Source organism: Fistularia commersonii, chromosome 20 (assembly GCF_037954325.1).
Source record: "Fistularia commersonii isolate RoL2024-O1a breed Wild chromosome 20, RoL_Fcom_v1.0, whole genome shotgun sequence".
Lineage (NCBI taxonomy): Eukaryota > Metazoa > Chordata > Actinopteri > Syngnathiformes > Fistulariidae > Fistularia > Fistularia commersonii.
Window position 1 is genome coordinate 5,697,760 of NC_141303.1, and position 21,781 is coordinate 5,719,540.

A 21,781-nucleotide genomic window follows, 5' to 3' on the forward strand; every position below is an offset into this window, starting at 1 on the left:
ATCTACCATGGTGTGAATATATATTTTAATTTTTGCACTCAAAAGCGGCTGGGCTGCTCTTTTTTTTTTTCTTGCAGCGTTCGCTCCTCCTCCTCCGCCGTCTGCAGCGCTGCGCTTTAAATAGCAGCTGTTTAAAAGCCCGGGCCAGTCTCCCGAAGCTCCCCGCACCGCAAAGCACCGCACCGCACCGCATCGCAACGCACCGCCAACACGCACCTGCCTCCTGTCACACGTCGTCCCCATCCCGCGATGTCCGCCGCCAGCACCGAGACAAGCGCGCCGCTGCCAACCGCCGGCAGCCGGGTCTTCTTCCAGTCCGCGCCCGGCGTGGGTTGCGTGGGCTCCGGTCCCATCGCCGGTGACGACCCGGTGCAGAAGAAACAGGGCAAAGTGACGGTGAAGTACGACCGGAAAGAGCTGCGGAAAAGACTCGTCTTGGAGGAGTGGATCATCGAGCAGCTCAGCGAGCTGTACGACTGCGAGGTAAGAGTGGAGCCGCACCTGTTTAAACTCACCTGGGTGCGGGTTCGAGGGGTTTCTCTGCACTGTGGGAATCATCTTAATCCACGCAAGCCTCCCCCCTTTCCTTAAAAATCGAGCAGGGTGCATTGATCCGCAGAAAGTCTGTGTTGCAGTCGTGGGGGCCACGCATCGCACTGAGGGCCGGCGGCAGGAGGGGGGGGGGGGTCTCTCTTTGTCCTCCCGACAGCTCTCTTTCTGCAGTGGATGATGGACCGGGAGCACCTGGTACCGCTTTGTACCTCGATAACTCGGCCTGTCAGTCGAAAATGCACCGACTGGAGACACAGTGCGTGGCGGGGGAGGTTCTGAAAGGGCAGACACCGCACCCGGTGCGCCTTTTTTACGCGCCTCGGTCCACTTCCCGGGACGCACCGCGAGTTTCAATTTCGGTGCATGTCATTTAATTCTTTTGGTCGGTTTTGGATTTATCTGCGTTTACCTAGTGTTAGATAATCCTGACCATTTTTAAGGCCCCCCTTTCACCTGTCGTGGGGGATTTGTCACCAGACTGTTTGGACAGCTGGTTCCTTTTGCGCCCTCACGGTCAGAAGCAGCATTTCCATTCAACATTCAAGACAGAAGGGGGGATTTGCGTGCATCCATGTGTATATGTGTGTGTGTATGTGTGTGTGTGTGGGTGTGTGGGTGGGTGCCCCCTTGCCCACGGCCGTGCAGGGGGAGGGGATGGAGAGGAGGAAAGAAGGGCAGTAGGTTAAGGATGTGCTGATGCTGTGACTCCCTTCGCCAGCCAATCAACTCCTCTGACTCTGACCCCCTTCCGCACAACCAGAGGGTTTGCACAAACACGCATATGCAACGGGAGCGCGCGCGTACACACACACACACACACACACACACACACACACACACACACACACACACACACACACACACACACACACAAAATGGATCCTGTCATCTCAGCCAATCATATGTGCAAGATGCTGCGAGCGTGGCAGACTGACGCGTGCACGTCCGCATGAACCCGCCACGGTGCTTCGTGGGGATGAGCTGGAAAATGCCCGTGCGCAAATTGCCATCTCTCACGCAGTGACTGGAGATCGCGCGCTGTGTGCGCGTTTTTTCGCAATGGCAGGCAAACGAGCCAAATCACAGCTAGATCCTGAATGTCAGCGTCAAAGCATTATTGTCTTTGGGTTTGTCCAACTGTGTACAAAGCTTTTGCAATATAAATAATTCCTCCTCAAAAGAATAAATAAATGGGCTTTCAGTACTACGAGTATAGTTTTCTGTCAATCCAAAACTGCAGGCCTATAGGCCTTGAATATAATAAAATTTAATGGTTCCAGAGCCAAGCTACTATTTTTTTTTCTCCCCTTTTTGTGACCGCTGTCTTGTTTGCAAGCCACCTCTCTCTTTATAGTCCTGCTGTGGAGTTGAAAAGCACAGTACTTCCTGTCTGAGAAGTGGTTTACATTTCAAAGCTGGCTGAGCTCTAGGCTGGGTGTCTTTCTGTTGTCAGCATGTGGGCTCCAGCTTTATGCTGCGAAATGCTTTCACGCAGATAGATTGTTTGATGTATCCGGGGTTTGCTCACGTGAACCGACCCAAGACGGTCTCGCCTCTCTTTTCCACGGGACGACGTTTGTATTTCACCTCTGATTTGTGCAATGCGAAGATTATGCACAAATGAAGTAGCCTTTCGCAAATGACGGATGACCGCCCCCTAGAAATAACTTGTATGTATCGTTATCACCCTGCAGTTTGGCATTTATTTTCATTTACCTTTGTAGAAAAAGGAATATCGGCTATTCAGTGGATTTTATATTCTCAGCGTTGCCGCTTTCCCGCTGGGACTTAAAGTGTTTACTGACAACTGGCTGGAATCTGTCAGGAGTTCAGCTTTTGCTAAGGATGGCAGGCGATGAAACTAGCATGTCATTACTCTGACACCTTGTCACTCTGTAGTATATTGCTAAGGCTTACCCTCATCTGTGCGTCGGTCTGTTCACCTAGGAATAGCTGGATGATGACAGATTGAGCAGGTGGACTTTACTGATGTTTGATCACGAGGCTGTAAACAGGAAGTCGCACTGCCATCATGGCTGTTTGCACTTCAATAGCCAGTCCTAAGTTAGCAAAATGTGTGTGTGTGTGTTTTCTGAAACAATCTCAAAGGGCAACTTTTAGTTTTTCTGTCACATTAAAGGGTTAAAGCTCATTTTCACTTTAGTATTTAAATGATTAGCAACAGTGGAATAAATTTGCATTTTTTTCAAATTAATAAATCAATCTTCCTGCTCACCCAGTCATATAGAGTCCTTTTTGTTCTTGACTTTCAGCAGAAGAATATACGAATAAAAGATGAGCCATTCTTTTTAGAACAATACCGTTGTGTTTAAGAACATAAATTAGGGTCTGGGTTAGTTATATAACATTTAAATATTCAAATGTGCACAACCAACATTTGGAAGTTATATCATGAACCACATAACATGATGCCTATCATGTGATAATTTACGGCACATGTTTATTCTCAGCTGTCATTCAGTGAGGGTAAAGTCTGGATGTCATAGATGTGATGGTGAGGTTCAAGACAGGGGGCTAATAAATCTCCTATCAATGAATTTCTCTGCTGTGTTAGCTGTACAAATGTGTGTGAGTGGGTGTAGTAGGGGTTTCGGCAGGCTACTGATTTAGCCGCCTGGTCCGGTTTAAAGGTCAGACTCTGTATCAGTTTCAAACGACAACCCGATAGTAGAGAACATCATGACGTGTGTTTGAGTGTGAAGTGGCGAGCAGCAACTTATGATGGAGATGGAGATTAAAAAAAAAGGTTTGAATTTGATGCCAGTAATTTGATCATCAGTTCATACAATCATCAATCGATTTTTAAAACCATTCTATGATTGATCAGTTTGGTCTGATGACTTTGGAAACAGCAGAGGTGACATCGAATTTAATAATTATATCCCCCATTCAAGCTAGATAGGGGAGCTTAGCTGGGGGAAGTATCCCTTCCACATGCTCTATTATTGGCCGCACAATGTCGAAGCTTCATGTCTCACTGAGCAGACCAATAAAAAATGAATGGGACCCCCTTTCGAATCTTATTTTCCAGCACTCCTAATACACCCTTGTGAAGAACGCAGCAACAAACGACATGGCAGCCATTCAGTCTTACAAGCATTGTAAGATGTCGAAAAAGCTCGATATGGTTTTTAAATGAGCTAGAAACTCTTGAATTTGTAAGGACGACGGGTATCTGTCAAAGTAAGGCACATTTTACTGTTTACTTTTTACGATTAGCCGGGCAACCCTTTGCCCGACAAACTGGCCGCTGTTGATATTTGATCAGTCTTGTGCTCATCAAGAAATGAAAACAAACAAGATATTTGAATTAAACCAACTCAATCAATCTTCCATTGAGAAGGTGGTTTAGCAGTCTTCATCATTTAGCAGTCTCCATCCCCCACCCCACCCCCTCCGCTCAAGGCTATAGGATAACAGAAGGTGAATTCTATCAGACCCCCCCCCTCGCTCTCACGGGAGATGCTACCTCTGTTCATATTGCTTTGCAGGACAAGAGAGGAGAGAGCAGAGGAAGCAAAAAGGAGGGGGTTACCGAATGAGGGTAAGGAATGAGGAAAGACAGCAAAAAAAAACACGTATCTAAAACGCAGCGCTTCTTGCAGCAAAGGACCACATTATCCAACCTCAATTTGTCATTTTCTTCTGTCACTGCCCTCGGTCATAAACAAGAATGTTTTTCCTGTGTTTGTTTCACAACCCAAATTAAGGTAATACTTAGCAAAAGCTTTTATATTGACGCGTGTTTTCGCTATCAGTCACGACAAGTGTGAAACAACAGCAATCCCACATATGTCTCAGGGCTGGAATTGACAATTATTATCTTGCCGAGGAGACACAAACATCTGTTTTCTTTTGTTTTTCCATGTTGCTGAATTACACACAAAAGGCTTAGAGGGTGACTTAGCACAGACAAGGGAACAAGCCAGTAATAATTTACATAACAAATACCATTTTATCACAGTAACATAGTGGATATATGCAACTTCCAAATATCATCTTTGTATCATATTATTGATCAAGGTGATGATGAAATACTGATATATTTTATAATGCCCAAGGAGATCACTGAACTGCAAATTTTGTCTAGAGAACTTTCCAGGACAGCAACAGCAACTAAAGATATTTGATTAACTTTGGAAAAAACACAATTTAATATTTCTATCTGCACTTCAGGAAATGTTTTTACATTCATGTTCTGCCTAAATCTGATGATATCAGAACTCTGCTTGTCAACTCTAATCCTGACTTTTATTGTCCAAATGAAACACAGCTGCAAAATAATTTAAACGAGCAAAAGTGATGAATACAAACCATGAATGGACAGCTATCATCATCATCCACTATCAGTAAGTGCATGTCTAATGTTTCTGAATGCGCGTACAAATACAACAGCTAACTATAGACGACTACAGCAGTAAATTTTCTCTCTGCAACAGTCACTGCTCAGGCAGTTCCTTTTTCGAACTTTGAGTATTTTAGTCTGAGATTTCTTCTCCTGTTTGACCACCTTTTAGAGACTACATATCATCAACCAGTTTTTCTCATGGCACTCTAAGCCTAGAGCGCGCTCTGTCTGCTTTGACTGAAATACACACAATGTCAACTCCACCTGACATCAGCGTGAGCCTTTGGTAAAAGGCACGTAAACTCATCCCTTTCATGCCGCTGTAGGAATTGATCGTAAAAAAAAAAAAAAACAACCTCACCGGGCAAATACTTGGAAATGAATGGCTCAAAATACGATGTGATCGACTGCAGTCATTTTAGTCCCTGTCGTTCATTGTTGCTCCTGCACTTTTGGAGAAACAGATAGCTGGTAGAAATACCATAATTTCTCTTTAGGCATTGCTGGACTGTGCTCTGGAGAGATCTGGTGGTGCCTTCCACCACCCATCTCCTCCTTTATGATGTTGTACACACCATCCCTTCCTCCATCTCCATGCTCCCTTTGTCTACTCTGACCTTGTAAATACCATTTCTCCCCACTCAGCTTTCATTTTTTTTCCTCAAAGAGGAGAGCAACTATGCGTCATGTGAACCTCACATGGTAGCGCGGGATGGTGAAACAGTGCAATTCAAGCCAAGTCATTAGCACTGGTCAATAGACTTTGGAAGAGCGAGCTGGACCTTATTACACAGGAACTGACAGAGGAATAGGCACAATATTACCAAAATGTTGACTGGAAGCGTTGTGGATACAGTTACTCATTATTTTGGGGTCTAGTTGCTCTTATGCTGTAGGTTTGTTTATGTCTTGGTTATTTTGTAAATAAAGTATGGGTTCAGCCTCCCCTGACATTTAACCTGCTCCATAATGAAAAATATTTACCTCGTCTTATTGAACATGATTCAGTCCGGCTGAAGAAAATTGGCTAAGCTTGATAACCTCCTCATTTTGAGAATGATTGCTATCAGTTTCAGTTCTGAGTCCATGATGCTGCAATCTAATATGTTTTAGAAAAAAAAATAACGGTGGGTTACGCAGGATGACAACCGTATCAAACCGCTTGAGCTTCTCCAAGGGATGAGAAAGTCCAACCTAATTTACTGTGGGCTCAGCCCAGTCAACTGCGCCTTCATCTACAGTTTAAATAAGAGGGAATATGCTCTCATTATTTATAGAATAATGAATAACAAAGAAAAATATTCATTTGTTTTCCACCTCATTTAGTTGCTCCTTGTAACCTTCATTTACACCTCTGTATCTTCCATTTTATGGAGCCTTGCAGTGTAATGATACAGCCCTCTCATAAATCACTTTGAATGCAATGAAAAGTTTTTAGGGTTCTATATAATTATGATACACATATATGAAGAAATAACAAAAACAAATGCAGCTCCTTAGTTTTAATATATGGATGTCAGTGAGTGTTTCCCTTTTAACGCAAACAATAAACCGCGGGGTCGGGAACATTACGGATGGGTAAAAGTGAGAACGCAAAGCATCCTGTTTGTGTTCCAAGAATTGTGATGCAATTAAACTTTGTGGCAGTTCTTCAGCGTCACCATGCAACTTGTCACAAGTGACTAAATATTAGTGACACCCATTAACCTAAAGCGGATCTCTTCATAAATCTTACGGGGAAGGTCATTGTTGTATTGCCCCTTGGAAAGAAAGATATGTATGTAGTTGTCATTAAAACTGCAGCAACACCAACTTGCATAGTTTTCTCTCTTTCTATTTCTCGCCGTTTGTGCGTATATGAGCATCGGTTGAAATATTTCATCAGGCACCTGCAGAAATGTGCATCTGCTGCAATAACAAATCAGGGGTGCTGACACAAAGGCCTTTTAGTGAGCAGATAACCAACAGCTGTTGAAACAGTTATAAAGCCACTCCACAGAAAGGTGTCAAATATCTATCTCAAATGCAAAGCCAAGTGCAAAGGTTACAGTGTGTGTGTTCCTCTTTTTGTCATCTCTCTATCCTGCTCTCCTTCATTTCCGTCCACGTCACTGCTGATACATCGGGTCATATACTGTACCTATCCGGTTTTTATTTCTCCTATTTCTGGATTCTTTTTTGAGGATCTGTATCCTGCTGGAATCAGTTTTTTTCTTTTTTGGATGAAACACTAAGAGGTCACAAATTTTATAAATGTTATTAATATACGGCTGCTTAGGTTTCTGATTTTTTATTTACTTTTACATAAAAAAAACATAACTGATACGTTAATCATATGAGGTGTGATTGTTTGAATTACTGCATTCATGAATGTGATTAATGATGTCATTATTGCAAAATACTTACCTTTAAGGTGTTCAACATATCATTATCTTCAAAAATGATCAAAATTCAACTAAGAGTTTTAAGAAACTGAGCCATCATCAGATCAAATACGTTCATCTCGACAAACAAACGCTTGAGATGATATTGACTGCTACCTTTGCGAGCTGAGTTGTTTTTAACTCTATCGTCCACATTGAGTAACTTAGCAATAAACACGTAATATTTTGGTGTTGTTGAAGATGTATCCAGCAGACATATTTCAACATGGATAGTGCAAAAAGAGAAGAGAGCAAGCAAAAGATGCGCGTCATTAACCCAAATTAGGTTTTGCAAACGCAACCCACATATTCTTTCCCTGTCCAAAAGTCAAAATGCCACGGCTTTCTATTTCCATGGTTTGAATTTCTCTCAAATCAATTTATGATTTTGATATAATTACACCAATATAATTTATCCTTTATTAATCCCCGTGGGGAAATTCATTCTCTGTAATTAACCCATCATGGATGAACCGTGAGCAGTAGGCTACCGTCCACAGGCGGCAGGGGAGCAGTTAGGGGTTCGGCGTCTTGCTCAACAACACTTCGACACACGAGGAGGAGCCGGCGATCGAACGAGGAATGTTCGGTTCCAAAGACGATTGCTCTACCTCCTGCGCCACGCCGCCCCAATTTAGACTTGCTGCTTAAATGTACATTCATTTTCTCATTCAGAATTAATTTGCATTAATCTTGTGAATTGGTCAAATAGGCTTGAGCCTATCGGACACAAGTGACTGAAGATTGATTGTAAAGGGGGAGAAGCAGCTGCATGAGCATATAATTGGAGTTGGAGCAAGCCTTGAAAGGCACGGAGATACTAAAAGGAAGTAATGTTGACTTTTCACACCAAGACACTGACTTCCTTGTGCCTCCAATGACATCTCCTCCCATCTAGAGATGATCCAGTTAATCAGTGGTTTCACTGTCAGTGGCCCCGCACAAGTTATCCACAGGCTGCGTAAAAACACTGACTCGCTGTGTTTTGGTTGAGTCCACTGTCAGAAAATGAAAAACACTGTCGTTATTCACACGTGTCTGAGTATGAACGAGGAGACAGCCAAGAGACTCTACTTTCAAAGTCAGCAGAGTATGTTCACACGCATATTTATATTCATATGTGCTAAATGAATACACATTAACTTATTGGATCTTTGTGGTAAGAAAACTCACTAATAGTTTTTTGTTTTGGGTGACTGAAATGGTGTTACATCATTAATTATCCCAGATTTTGTGACGGCAAAGAGCTTCTAATTAACTTGAATTTAAATAAACCCATTAAGATCGGCTGTGCTGACAACAGGTAACCCTGATGCTATTGATGTTTTCAATTCAGTCTGGCTGGAGGCTTTGCTTTGCAATGAGGGCAAAGGTCCAGTTGGGCCCCTGCTGTCGATACTTAGTGCCTCAGGGAGGATCTGCCTGCATAGTAAATACAGAAAAAAAGAATCGTTTGCTCCTCAACCATGAAACTGTAAAATACAGTCAAAAGACAGATGGTAGTATTTTCAAGGATGAATGAACAACAATAATTATTCTAAGCTGTAAACCAGGGCTGAGAAAACAAAGCCTGCCCTTCATGTGAGTTAGAGATCAACACATCCTCAGAAATCCTCCACGCTGTAGGTCATTTGTATACAATCATGACTGAAACAATCCAGTTATAGGAATGACCCCCAGTGTTGCTTACTGTGCCTCAAGTTACTAATCTGAATTTAACTAGTAAATGAATGTAAGTTTTTGTCATTTGGCTTAGCTGTTGCCCACAGGATCTATTCATAGCTGACTGGTTGTCCAATTGGAGAAAATGTGACCTCTCTAGAGTGGCATCTCTAGCCCTTTTCACTATGTGAATGAAGTTCCAATTGGAATAAGCTTCTTAATTTGATGTGCATAAACATGATTCTGACTGATCGTCATCAGAGAATATTAGCTTCTTTCTCAGCATGTTCTTCTCTGTTATATGCAATGTCCTTTGGAGAGCGGCTGAATCAGCATAGTAAAAAGGTTCTGCTGCCGCAGCTACCTTTTTCCTGTAAATTCACAATGTTAGGTTTCAGCAAATTGCATCACTGGAGGGACCTGAATGAGGTAGTTTTTTTTTTTGTTTGTGTGTTTGTTTTGTTTTCACACCCCCTATCTGACCAACCGTCGTGGGAAATCCTCACGGGTTCAATCCTCAGTCTTATACTTTCCCTTTGTTCTTTCAGCTTCTGCCTTTGTCCTCTTACTCACCTTCACCGGCTTCCCAGCTGTTTTTATTGCCCTGTATTCATTCTATAATCTTTGCTGTGCATTGGATTTTCTCTCTGTTCCCCCTTCCCCCCCTCTCTCGTGTCAGTAGATTCATAAGATGAATATATCCCACCTTGAGCTCCTCCTCACTTTGATGCGACACTGCACGGCACTGTAGCGAGAGGAAAACTGCGGAGCTGTGAAGGCTTGTCTGTTGAACAGTCCTCCTATTCGTTCCTCTGTCTCATCATCATAGTGACCCACTTATCTGCACACTTCCTATTTCCCTGGATCTTACTTTTATACGGTCATGCAGTCTTAGTACAGCAGTAAGCGTAAGCACAAAACGTTTATTTACGTTTACCAAAAAGGTTTGGTTTTAGATGACCATGGTGTCAGACAGGAAACTAACTAAATGCAAAAATGATTTTTTTGAATTGCATGGGAATAGCAGTCGTTAGCAGTCGTTCTATGGGTTTATTCAACAGATCTAGAATGCCCATGTTAAGGCCTTTGACAGTGTCAGTACGTCTTTGTGTGTATCACTGAGTCAATGCCTTCAGCAATACATCAGAATATTATGAATGTACTCACACAATCGCATGTCCATAAAAATTCCACATGATGAAAAATATTCATCCCCCGATGTCACCATCTGACTTGACAGCAGTAATGATTTCCCAGGCAATTTTCATTTTAGACTCAAGCTTGTTATTTGAACTACCAGGGTCACAGTAACAGTATAAATAATATGAGAAAGTTCACACTTGATGTGTTCTCAAATGTCCATAGTATAGAAATCTCATATGTATGTCAATATATTCCTCACATTATAATCCGCATTATGTTTCTGATGGATCTGCAAAGAAAAACGTCGTTTTTTTATACATTGTGATGAACACAGTGGACATCCATGCAGCCAGCTTGTATGGAAAATTTCCAGAACAGCATCTGCTAAATTAGCGTCAAGTTTGGTCTGTGATTGCCAGTAATTTAGTGTTTACTTTTTCATAGGTGTAATTTTCTTTCTTCACAGACGTCTTTTGTAGACCATCTGGTCCGAAACTGTCTGAACTAGCAATCAGTCAACTAAACCACTTCTGAAACGTTGCCAATATTTATTTTTGGTGAGTGACTTCAACAGAACTTTTGTTTGACACAGATGTTGTATTTAGTTTCCCCAACAGTATGATATCATACATTCAGATTAAACTTACTTTTAAATCTTAAACGGTAAAAATTTGACAGTGATTATTTTCTAGCACCATAGGTAAAATGTGATCACAGCTAGAAAGCCCTTGTTGTTTTAGCCCTAGTTTGTTAAGACATGCTCCATAGATGTTATTACACAACATAGATTATAGAGATTAGGGGGAAAAAACTGAATCCAAATTATTTTGACCTCAATAGCAGTACTTGCAATTTTTCATAAGCACTTAATAAAATTACTATTTGTTTAAAACTGTTGAAATAACAACCCTTTGACCTTTGATAGCGAGGACTATTTCACGTTACTGTCCAGTCACAGTCAACCTCTTTGAAATGCACCTGATGATAAAAATCAGAGATAGACTCAAATCGGATATAATACACTATTAACATTTTCACAGTTTATGCAAAGTTTCACTGTTAGATTATTGTTCCATAAGTCACCCAGGCAATTGTCATGTTTTTACCATTTTTTTTACCTGAGCAATAACAATTCAAGCTTTTACGATGTAACCCCTTAGCAGTTTCAGTGCGACCCGCAGTCTAATGGGATGTAAATGGGTGAAATCATCAAGCACGTGACCAAGTGAGGAGAATCTCAATGACAAGGAGTTTGACTCTTTGTTCATGGAAAGTGAGTCAGAGGGCCGGGCCTTTGCACTCCATCAGACAAACCAGACGGAAAACGCTGCCGGCTGCTTGGCTGTCTGTGGAAGGATGTCCGATACACAAACCCACAGTCTCTCAACAAAACAAACATGGCTGCCGGCTGTTTTGTCCCCTTTCTCTCTCCAACTCTCCTTATCTTCCTTTCAGTCAAACACATCACATTTAACACAGAGGTCCCTTCATTTTATAAATGCACCCCTTTGTTTTCTCCCCAGCACAGGATCAACGCATTAGGCAATCTCTTATCTTCGTATTCTTTCACTGCTCTGGCTCGTAAATAAGTGTTAATCCAATAAATACACAGGAGTTGTCCAATGAAATTCTTTACCTTGTACATAATATGTTTTTATAGTACATCAAGAATTAATCTTACAGTCTTCAATTGAATGTGACTCTTAAAGTATTTATCTTTTTCTGTTATATTTTTCCAATTGTGTCCAATTGAAATTATGCAAAAGTTTGATTTGCTTACCAGTACACTCGTATGTGCACTTCATTTATTTATTGATTTTGCTGTGCGATCATTGGAAAATACATTACTGCCTCGGAACATTTACTTTGTCAGTCACTCCTCTAAACTATAAAACATGAACATTCTCTATACACATTCATTGTATTGGTCGGATGAACCACTGTAAAATATCTCCACATTACTTTAATTTACTCCATCTAACTGATGTAACATACTGTGAAAAATATCCTTTCCATTCCAAAGGAGTTTTGCCTGTGGCAGTGCTCAACAGCTTCCTGTGCAGTCTTAGACTACTATTTTAGAGTGATGAATTTCAATTAATTTCCTGTATGTAATGTCAGTCAGAGATAACACATATAGCAGAGCAAAGAGGAGCAGTAGCTGTCATGTTAATGGTATCATATAGGTGCGTTATTTAACATACTGACACCGATACAGATTTTCAACCAGTATTAGAGGGAACTCTGCTCAAAACAGGCAGATGTTGTACGTAGTTGGGAGCTGACTGGCTTAGTCTCCATCTGGTTCACTCCCCTGCTGTAAAAAATATTGAGGTTGTCTTTTTCTGCCCAGTTTGGTGTTCCTTGTGCTGACTGAGATCACATTCGCATCACGGTCATTATAGCATCTCTTGCAAAATAGCTCTTTTAGGAGCGATATTTTCAACTTATGCTTTTATCCACTGCCATAAACAATCAGCAGTTTGCATGGCAGCTTTGTCATTTTGTCAGCCTTTCCCTGTTGGCAAGATGAAAGTGGTTTTCCCAGTAGTCAAGCAGCCGCTGGCATTCAGTCACCAGCACAACAACAACTCCAATGTTTATCTGTATGTTGAGTGTTTTTCATTATTGTCTCTGCATACAGTATATTTTACACACATGGGTACTTTCCCATGAGCTCAGCTGGGACCCAAACTCCTGTGGTGAGCGTTTCTCCACAGACAATTAAACCATTGAATTGTGTGTGCTTGTGTCTGGGTGGTGGCCTGCAGTCAGGCTTCAAATATGGATCATGTTTTCCATAGTCATCACCCATCACTGTGACAGAGAGAAGGACGGCATGCTGACAGCTGTAATACTCTGGGATACACATGGATAGATAGATAGATAGATAGATAGATAGATAGATAGATAGATAGATAGATAGATAGATAGATAGATAGATAGATAGATAGATAGATAGATAGATAGATAGATAGATAGATAGATAGATAGATAATTGTTGAGAACTGAGTTTTTATATTTAGGTCAATGCCATAAAGTATTTGTTTCAAAGGCAGAGGAATGAAAACGTTTTTCCAAAGACAGGGTGTATAGAAATAGAAGACAAAGACATGCTCACCTACCATGATTTAACATCATTAAATTATGTGAATTATGTGAGTTGGATGAGCTCTGCTGGCATGGATGCTTTCACTACTTTGTGTATGCTAATTTTGGAAAGCATAAGCAAGAAGTTGAATTAAAAACAAAAGAGTTTTCAACCACTAGAAATAAGGTAATTTATGTGTTTTGCTTTTCATCATCCTATGTGGTCTCAACTTTAAAAAGGAGCTTGAATTAATCATCTTTGTCCTTTGGCATTCGGTTTTATTTAAACTACTTGATCATTAACATGTATGTACCCCTCGCTTTCCTTCTACAGTCTTTATCCCTCTCCTCAGTTTGAAAAAGCTTATCTCCTGCAAAGTCTGCATTTGCATACATCCTCTCAGGTGCACATACAGTATCACACTAATAAATGACAGACTTTGATATGCTCCGCCACATTCCCTCAACTCGCCGTCTCTCTTTTCTGTTTCATTAACAAGGGATATTTCAGAGTCATGCCCACTCACTAAAGAGCAGAGAGACTTCTATGAAACAGGTAGAGGGGATGCTTGTTTTAGAGGCTGAAATGCTTAAAATGCTGCCTGTGTAAATGCTTCTTAACAGCTCAGGGATGTGAATGAAGTCAGTGAGGGCCTGTGATGAGATGTAAAAAAAAACACGTAGAAGCTAAATGTGAATAATAAATGTAAATATAAATGTAAATATTCACTGTATTATGGATCTTGCTGCATCTAGATTCACCTATGCAGTCATTGTTTTTTGTTAAACCCCAGGAACAGCAACTCAAATAATTGCACATAGACCACATCATTTTGAACAATTAGAGCTCTATTTTTTTGTTTTTGTTATTTTGAAATTGTGGGCTAATTCCAACATTCCACCCACACATAAAGTCAAATGACAGAGCCTGAGCTTCAAGACTGGGAGCAAAAATCAGAGCTGTCCTTCTATTCTCGCTGTTGCTGCATCTTAATACCAGTGTATGCTTCAGGCAAACACACAGGAGTCTTAAGAGAGACTGACATTCACACACACACACACACATTTGTGTTTCCATCACTTCAGAAGACATCACATTTATGTACATGTATTTCATGAACATCCTCACCATTTTCTTGAATCACAATGAACTAGCTCAGTGGAGCACTTTTCGTACAGATACTTTCAACTATCCACCCTTGAGATTAGACTCACTGAAATTTAAACTGATGACAGAAAATCTGAAGAAACACTGATGGCAGGACACATAAAAAATACAAAATAAATAAAAATGGTTGAATCAGAGGTTATACAACAGGAAGGAATGTAGAAATAAAGGTTTAATGATATTTAAATTTCTACATAAAAAGAAAGAAGACGAAAATGACTACACAAAGGACAAGAGGCAAGACCTTAATTTTGCTTTTAGTGATAATGTACATAATGGTAAAACATTGCCCAAAAATGTTATATTTGTATATTTATGTTACATTTTCTACAATATTCAGAAAATGTAAATCTGGAAATGCCTTTTGCATTGTTTTTCATCTTAATGCAAAATATAAATATTTTATATGATAACTTATATGGTAGTTGCTATTTAGAAATGAGAAAGTCAGCTCATGTACATAGTTTTAATGAGTTACGGCTTTTTAGATGATCGATAAGAAGTAAATACAGTATACGCATTAAAAGCTATCGACTTAAAACTGGTCAGAATTAGCAAAAAAAGTTATTTTTTGCTACAATGACAAGGATTAGGAAACAGAACAGCGGTAGAACAACTTTTAAATGAAGAAGCAGCACTTGTACATGACTAGTATGGATTTAGTTCTCTGAACAAAGTTTTGATGATACATCAGGCAAAAGCAGGAGCCCAGGGCTTGCTCCTCTCTGCATGCCTCATTTGCAGGAGCCTTGTGGGGAAATAAAATGAAGCTGAGGAAAACAGGACCTTTTGAAGTGGCGCTGAGCAGAATGCAGCCTCTAACCACTTTGCCAGAAAGCAGCCCAACCCTGACAACGACATTTCCATATGATGTCTTTTCCTCATAGGCAAATACTGTGCATTGTGGCTGCTCGAGGCACAGAGGACAAAATGGGAAGTGATTTGAATAGAGATAAGGGATTTTGTTTCAAGAGATGAACTGAAGTTGGAGTTGACGACCATGTGTCAGATTATGAAAGCGAAGAAATGTAATGAGTTTTAATGCTTTAAGAAAATGACACTAATGAACAATTGCTCCTATACTGATATATTCCCTTTACATCCATTCTCCATTTGAGTGTTTGACCTACAACAGCTGCATTCATACACTAATCACTACTGTGTTTGTGTTTTAAGGAGGAAGAGATGCCGGAGGTGGAGATAGACATTGATGACCTGCTGGAGGTCAACAGTGATGACGAAAGAGCTAGCAAACTGCAGGTATGTGACTGTGTGTGTGTGTCTAAGCTTGAAGTAAGAAATCTATTTTAAACACCCACTGTTGTGTGTGCTATAAACTGATCATTGGTAGTTGATTTAAAGGGGAGTTGAAAGACATCTGCAGCATTCTGTGATGCTCTGTACTTTTGTGTAATAGCACTGGATCAAGGCTACACCCTAAAAATAAAATATGTCATCCCCCGATGTGATACATTTTTTGACTCAAGTTTTTATTGAAATTTTGCTTTAAATAAACAGCATAACATTTCAGTATGAGCAAATATAACCGTTAGCATATAAACATAGCACAGCCAGCCAACCAGCTGATACTGGAGGACTTATCCCATAAGTCCTGCTGAAGGGTTGTACACAGAGTGAACCCCCTCTCCTCGTATTGCAGACCTCCATTCCTGCAAAGTTTGGAGTTCAAAAAGTTGTCCTCCAAATTGGTCAATATTTCCTTTTATACTCATTAGGTCCGAGCCATTATCAACTGATTGCAGGCATTGTCAGACAACGACTTAACCCAATCTGTGTGTTTTGGCTGGTCCCACACTTCTAACGGCAAAGAATAATTCTCGCTATGTTACCAAAGCCAGAAGCTTCGCAACCAAATTGAACTTCAGATATTGCAATTGGAAACGTTGGAAACGTTGATCTATCTCCTATTATCCTGTGTGTCTTCCATCTATTTCCTGGAACGGTCATAATTTGTCATAAAGTCCCACGTCCCATAAAGTTACCCCATGGATAATTTACCAGCATTCTTTAAGAGGTTGACAATTATATGACCAGAGATGTTCACTTTGTCCACATGGATACTCTAAATTACAAAATAATTTCCCCGTGTCCAACAGATACGATTTACTAAAAACTGGCATTGCTATATTTACCACATTCAGCATACTATATACTATATATCAGTGTATTGGAGCAGTTTTATTTGCTACTATGAGGAAAAAGAAACGTCAACATTGTATTATTTATTCATTTAATTATTGTATCATTTAATTTAATTTAGTGAAAAAATAATTAAATGGTTTCCAAATGGTTTTAACAATAAGAAGGAATATTTAATCAATAACTTTTTTATTCACTCTTGATTCATTCTCTCATGCTGTATATTGTCCATCCCTTCCACGAATAAGTCTGTTTTCTGGTCTCTCTCCTGCCCTTCACACAGGAATCATTAATAGACTGCTACAAACCAACAGAGGTAAGTGTCTTTCATACTCTTTCAGTGACCCAGACGCTTGTAAGTAGATAGACATTATTGATCCTCACACCAACTATTCGATTTGTAGAGTACTGGCAGTTGTACTTTTTCCATGTCCTAGATTTATTTTATTTTCTGATGACAAGCACACACACACGCACACACAGTCAGTCAGTTTGTAAATCAAGACAATAGTAAAGAAAGAATTGTGTGTGTGTGTGTGTGTGTGTGTGTGTGTGTGTGTGTGTGTGTGTGTGTGTGTGTATGTGTGTGTGTGTGCGTGTGTGTGTGTGTGTATCTCTGTAGAGGTGTTAAGTCTTTGGGTTTGGTTGAGTTGGGGTTAAGCCATTTTGGTGATTAAAGGTTGTACAGGCCAATCACATTACCTCTTCATACAGCAATCTCAACCAGCCTAAACATCCCATCTGTCATCTTGTATGTGTGTGTGTGTGTGTTGTCAAGAGTGTGGCATTAGGTCAGTCTATCACAACAAATGCAAGGTCACTGATGACTCAAACCGCAGTGTCCAGCCAGGTTGACAGCAGCTGATGTGTGTAAAACCAATACACACACACACACAAACAAATGCGCCGTAATCCCCTGAGAATGGAGAAGCACAGATGCCACTTTGAACACAATCCCAACAAAGAAGGCAGACAGTGGACAGAATAGATGAACAAGAGAATAAGTGAGATGGGATGAGAGAAAGCAGGATGCAAAAAGCATGGAGGGAGGATGAAAGGGAAAATAAGCACAGTTGTGCAACACTTTGGGAAAGTGGCAGGACTGAGAAAGTGAAGGCGAAAGGCCTTTACAAGAGAATGTTAAAAGCTTCATGCACAGGAGTTAAATGAGGGAAACAGGACAGGTACAGCGAGGAGAGAGGACGCTTAGCTTGCAGTAATTAGGTCATGAGAAGTGTCACCGTGGTATATTAATGAGGGGGATTATTTTCCTGCATACTCCTCAGGCACCATCCCAGACCCTTTTCTCAGCCCCCACCTTAAACTGAAGATTAAGAATCACTACTTCCTACTTCCTTTCCACTATTTCTAATTTCACTGAAAGTCAAAGAGACGTATTATACTACAACGGCCTTTACACGAGCGTCACGTTCACTTAGGGTACAACTTAGGTTGTGGTACAAAAATACGCACACTGTTTGTGAACTGGGAGGACATTTTCAGCATTTTCAACGCATCTTGTCTGCCCCTAATAATATACTAATAAAATGTTATATGGTTTTACTTCATACACATGTACATATACAACAGTCTTTTAACAGTCTTTGTGTTTTTTCTCATTTTAAAAGAATGTCTGGTAATATAAACTGAATTATAACATTTAGTTATACAGCACATGATTAATCCTATATCTGCATTCATGAGACCATGTGTTTTTCTTAAAAAGTGGTCATTTTTTTGACCATCCGGTTCATGCTAATTCAAACAAACTTGAGCCACAAATATCAGCAAGAAGCATGACTTCCAAAGGACTGCACTCCTGAAACTGCGGTCAACTTGTTTGAAGCGACCAAATATAGCTGTGAATGATTATTGAGTGCTTTCTCACAAAATGCTGTAGTTTCTCACTAAAAGAATACCGCTGCGTTGATATTATTAACGTTCAACACGAAAAGAACCAAGCTGCTTTACTCAGATTGCTTAAATCTTTCACCAGAGGTAATCTCCTTTGGAAATAGCATGATATGAAGGAAGACTTGGAAAACCTTTGGTCTTTGAGATGTATTTTCACAGAATGAGCTTTTTTGCTTGCAGCTGTCTGATGACTTCTCCTCTCTTCCCTTTCCAGGACTTTGTCCGTGAGTTGCTGGGAAGGATAAGGGGAATGAGAAAACTAAGTGCACCATCCAAGAAGGGTCTATAATGTCATGTCAACATCCCCTCAGCTTCATCAAGTTAAACCGCTGAACATGGACTCATCACAAGGAATAACTCATTCAAAGATACAAGTGTTAATAACTCTAAAAACCCACACCGTGACATGCATACATAAAGCACTCTAGTCATTATGTCACTGTCACATACAATATCAAGGTGTATTACAATACTTGACTGTTGGAATTTTCATAAATAAACTTAAAAACAAAGGCGCTAATGTTTAAATAGCATACGGCCACAATAATGTCAAGACCTAAACTGAAACTGTGCTTTCGCACCTGTACTATCTAATTCCACATGTCCGAGCCATGTTTGAACTTTTCAAGATGCTACCATATTCTCAAAAGCCCTTTAGGCTACCACACCGACAAATCTCAAAAAGGGAGATGGTTAAAAATATTTATACTGCGGTATGTGTGAAATTAGTTGTAGCACTATGTAAACACAGTGCTTCATGATTTTTTACTGAGGTGTTTTACTGTTACTTCTTTGAAAAAAATAACTCAAGTGTTGCCATTTATTGTTAATGTGGTTGAAGTGTGGTCCTAGACGGTTTTTGTTTTTGTCCTGCTTTAAAGTCAACCCCATTTTCCTTATACCTTACTCTGCTTGTAAATGAGCTCTGTAGTTTTATTTCAGAGTCAATTTATAACCACAGAGTGTTGATATGTCAATCCTGTCATAATCTGGTGTGTTAACACTGGAAAGAGTGTGGGTCGATTTCATAAAACAGGCCAAAATTGTATGATTATTTCCACCATCCACCCGCTCCTCTGGTATGCGTTTCAGCAAGGCATGATGGGTGTTGCAGTTCTCTGCGTGAGACTACAAAACCTGAATGATTGGCAGCCTGTCACTTTCATGCTGTGTTTTCATTGCTCTTCTTTGAACTACACTCTCTAAATACATATCAGTTGGTTGTTTTGGTTTAAGCACAAAGCCCCGATATTGCAGTTGTCTCTCACACCCGGGTTCACTTAACTCCACTCAGTCACCTTTATAATAATGGCTGATGTTGCCTTTAAGGACATTCAGGATAAGTTCACCTACTGTATATCTCAGCACTAAACCTTAAGTACTGACAGCCTAAAAGCAAATGAGGTTTAGTCATAACCTGAAAGCAACTTGAAACTAGGGACACTTAAATTTTTCGGGTCCTTTGAGAGAGGGTTTGTCAAAGCTGGGCATGTTATATATGTAATGTCATACATCATGAAGGCATTAGTGTGACGCAGCAATTTCAGTATTTAACCTTGTTACATATATTCAGGTGGTTACATAATTCTAGCTTAAAATTGTAACTTTCCAGGTCGCAGAAATGACTCGCAGATTTCCATCTTTAAGAGTTGGATTAAGTTATTTATTGTTGTGCATCAACATATTCACAAACCTGTAAGCTGCGGTACAATCATGTCTCTGTTATGCGGTTGGGCCCAGTTTCACTTCAGTGCGTTCAATCCTGAACCAGCTGGAATAAAGTGGACCCAAATCTGCCATGTGATAAATCCTCAGCTGCCAAAGACAGAAGCAGGGCAATGTTTAATTTCAACATAACACTTGCAAAGCACCACTCCTGCATGCAGAGAAAAAGAGTATAGATTTAATGAACTTATTATTAAGCAAAAAAAAAAATAGTTTTTTGACTTAGGTACCATGTATGATTTTTTTTAGAACTTTTATTTTAAAACAACGTGGTAACACGTTGGAGAAAATCCAGGATAATCTAATAATGGTGCTGTTTATGATGCCCTACCCAGGTTTTTGTTGCATAAAGGTATTTGTAAGAAATGCCTCTGGAGTGTGCGTACGTCTAAAGTGGCATCCTCTTTGCAACTGTACTGGTTGGGTGTCACCTGACGTTTGATATGGTATATTGAAAAAGATCACGTGTTTGTGGATCAATGAACTGGAAGAAAAAGTTCCATAGTAAGCCATTACAAGCAACCGAAGACTTGTGTTGCAGTATAGGATTTTCTCTTCCAAGAAACAGTTCAGGGGCAATAGGTTGATATTTTATAATTTATGGGACTTCAAGCGGAGAGTATTTTGAAAGTGTCCATTCTAGAACGCTTTTCGTTTGCATGTATTTTTAAAATTAGCATGTTGAGGGAACCTTTTGTCGGCCCAAAGGTTTTTATTTCACTAAATATACACTTTCCTTTTTATACCTTTATTAAAACTAGAAATTCTGTTTTTTTTTTCAGCTGCAGTTCTGTTTTTCTGTACATCCACAATAATCAATCTTGTTTTTAAAATGTAATGTGGTGTGTGTTTGTTTTTGCTGATAATAAAAATGCAGAATGACTCTGTACTGTTTAAACAGATGACTCCTATGTCTCTTTTTCTACTATGTCTATCAGTGTGCTGTTATTCAGACTTTGTGTGTGTGTGTGTGTGTTCCATTAGAGCATTATGGTCACCAATGTGTTCCCACTCAGCACCATACACAGAGCAGCAGTAGTTTAGTGGGACAGTCCTGTCTGATTCTGATGGGAGTTCATCAGGGTATGACATTATTGCTCAATATGCGCATGAGTAGTCTTTCTCCGTTGCATGTCTAGCCCCATATGGGCTACCCTACTGGCCTACTGTACATTGTTGCTAGGTAGAGAATGTTCATTAGTGTTTGCAAATCATGAAGTGCCAATTGCATGGGTGCTAAGAAAGAACAATCTCAGTCAAGATACATGATCATAGATCTGAGAGGAAACAAGTCAAAGATAATACATTTGTATTCGTAAAAGGAAGTAATGTGGAACGTTATAGACCGGTTTACAGTCAGTGATCGTGCCCGTTCTTTTATCCCCACAGAGGATGCGATAATGAATGTCCTCTGATTCACTGACACATATTCCCCAACACCCTTGTAGATTTCACTGCGGGAAACTGAATTGCACATCAACTGATGCTGCGTGTTGGCAAGGGAGAAAAAAAGCAGGGAACAGTACAATGCAACCACACAGTGTGTGTGCCTTTAAATTCCATGACCCACTTTTT

General features: G+C 40.1%; 1 protein-coding gene across 1 annotated transcript; it reads left to right on the forward strand.

Moving 5' to 3' along the window:
- Positions 1-77: 77 nt before the first annotated feature.
- On the forward strand, positions 78-21,106 carry ppp1r14c (protein phosphatase 1, regulatory (inhibitor) subunit 14C). The gene is made up of 4 exons (XM_086167480.1): positions 78-483; positions 15,584-15,667; positions 16,851-16,883; positions 18,696-21,106. Exons 1-4 carry the CDS (start codon positions 250-252, stop codon positions 18,768-18,770), a joined length of 426 nt encoding a protein of 141 aa, XP_086023606.1. The 5' UTR covers positions 78-249; the 3' UTR covers positions 18,771-21,106.
- Positions 21,107-21,781: the final 675 nt, after the last annotated feature.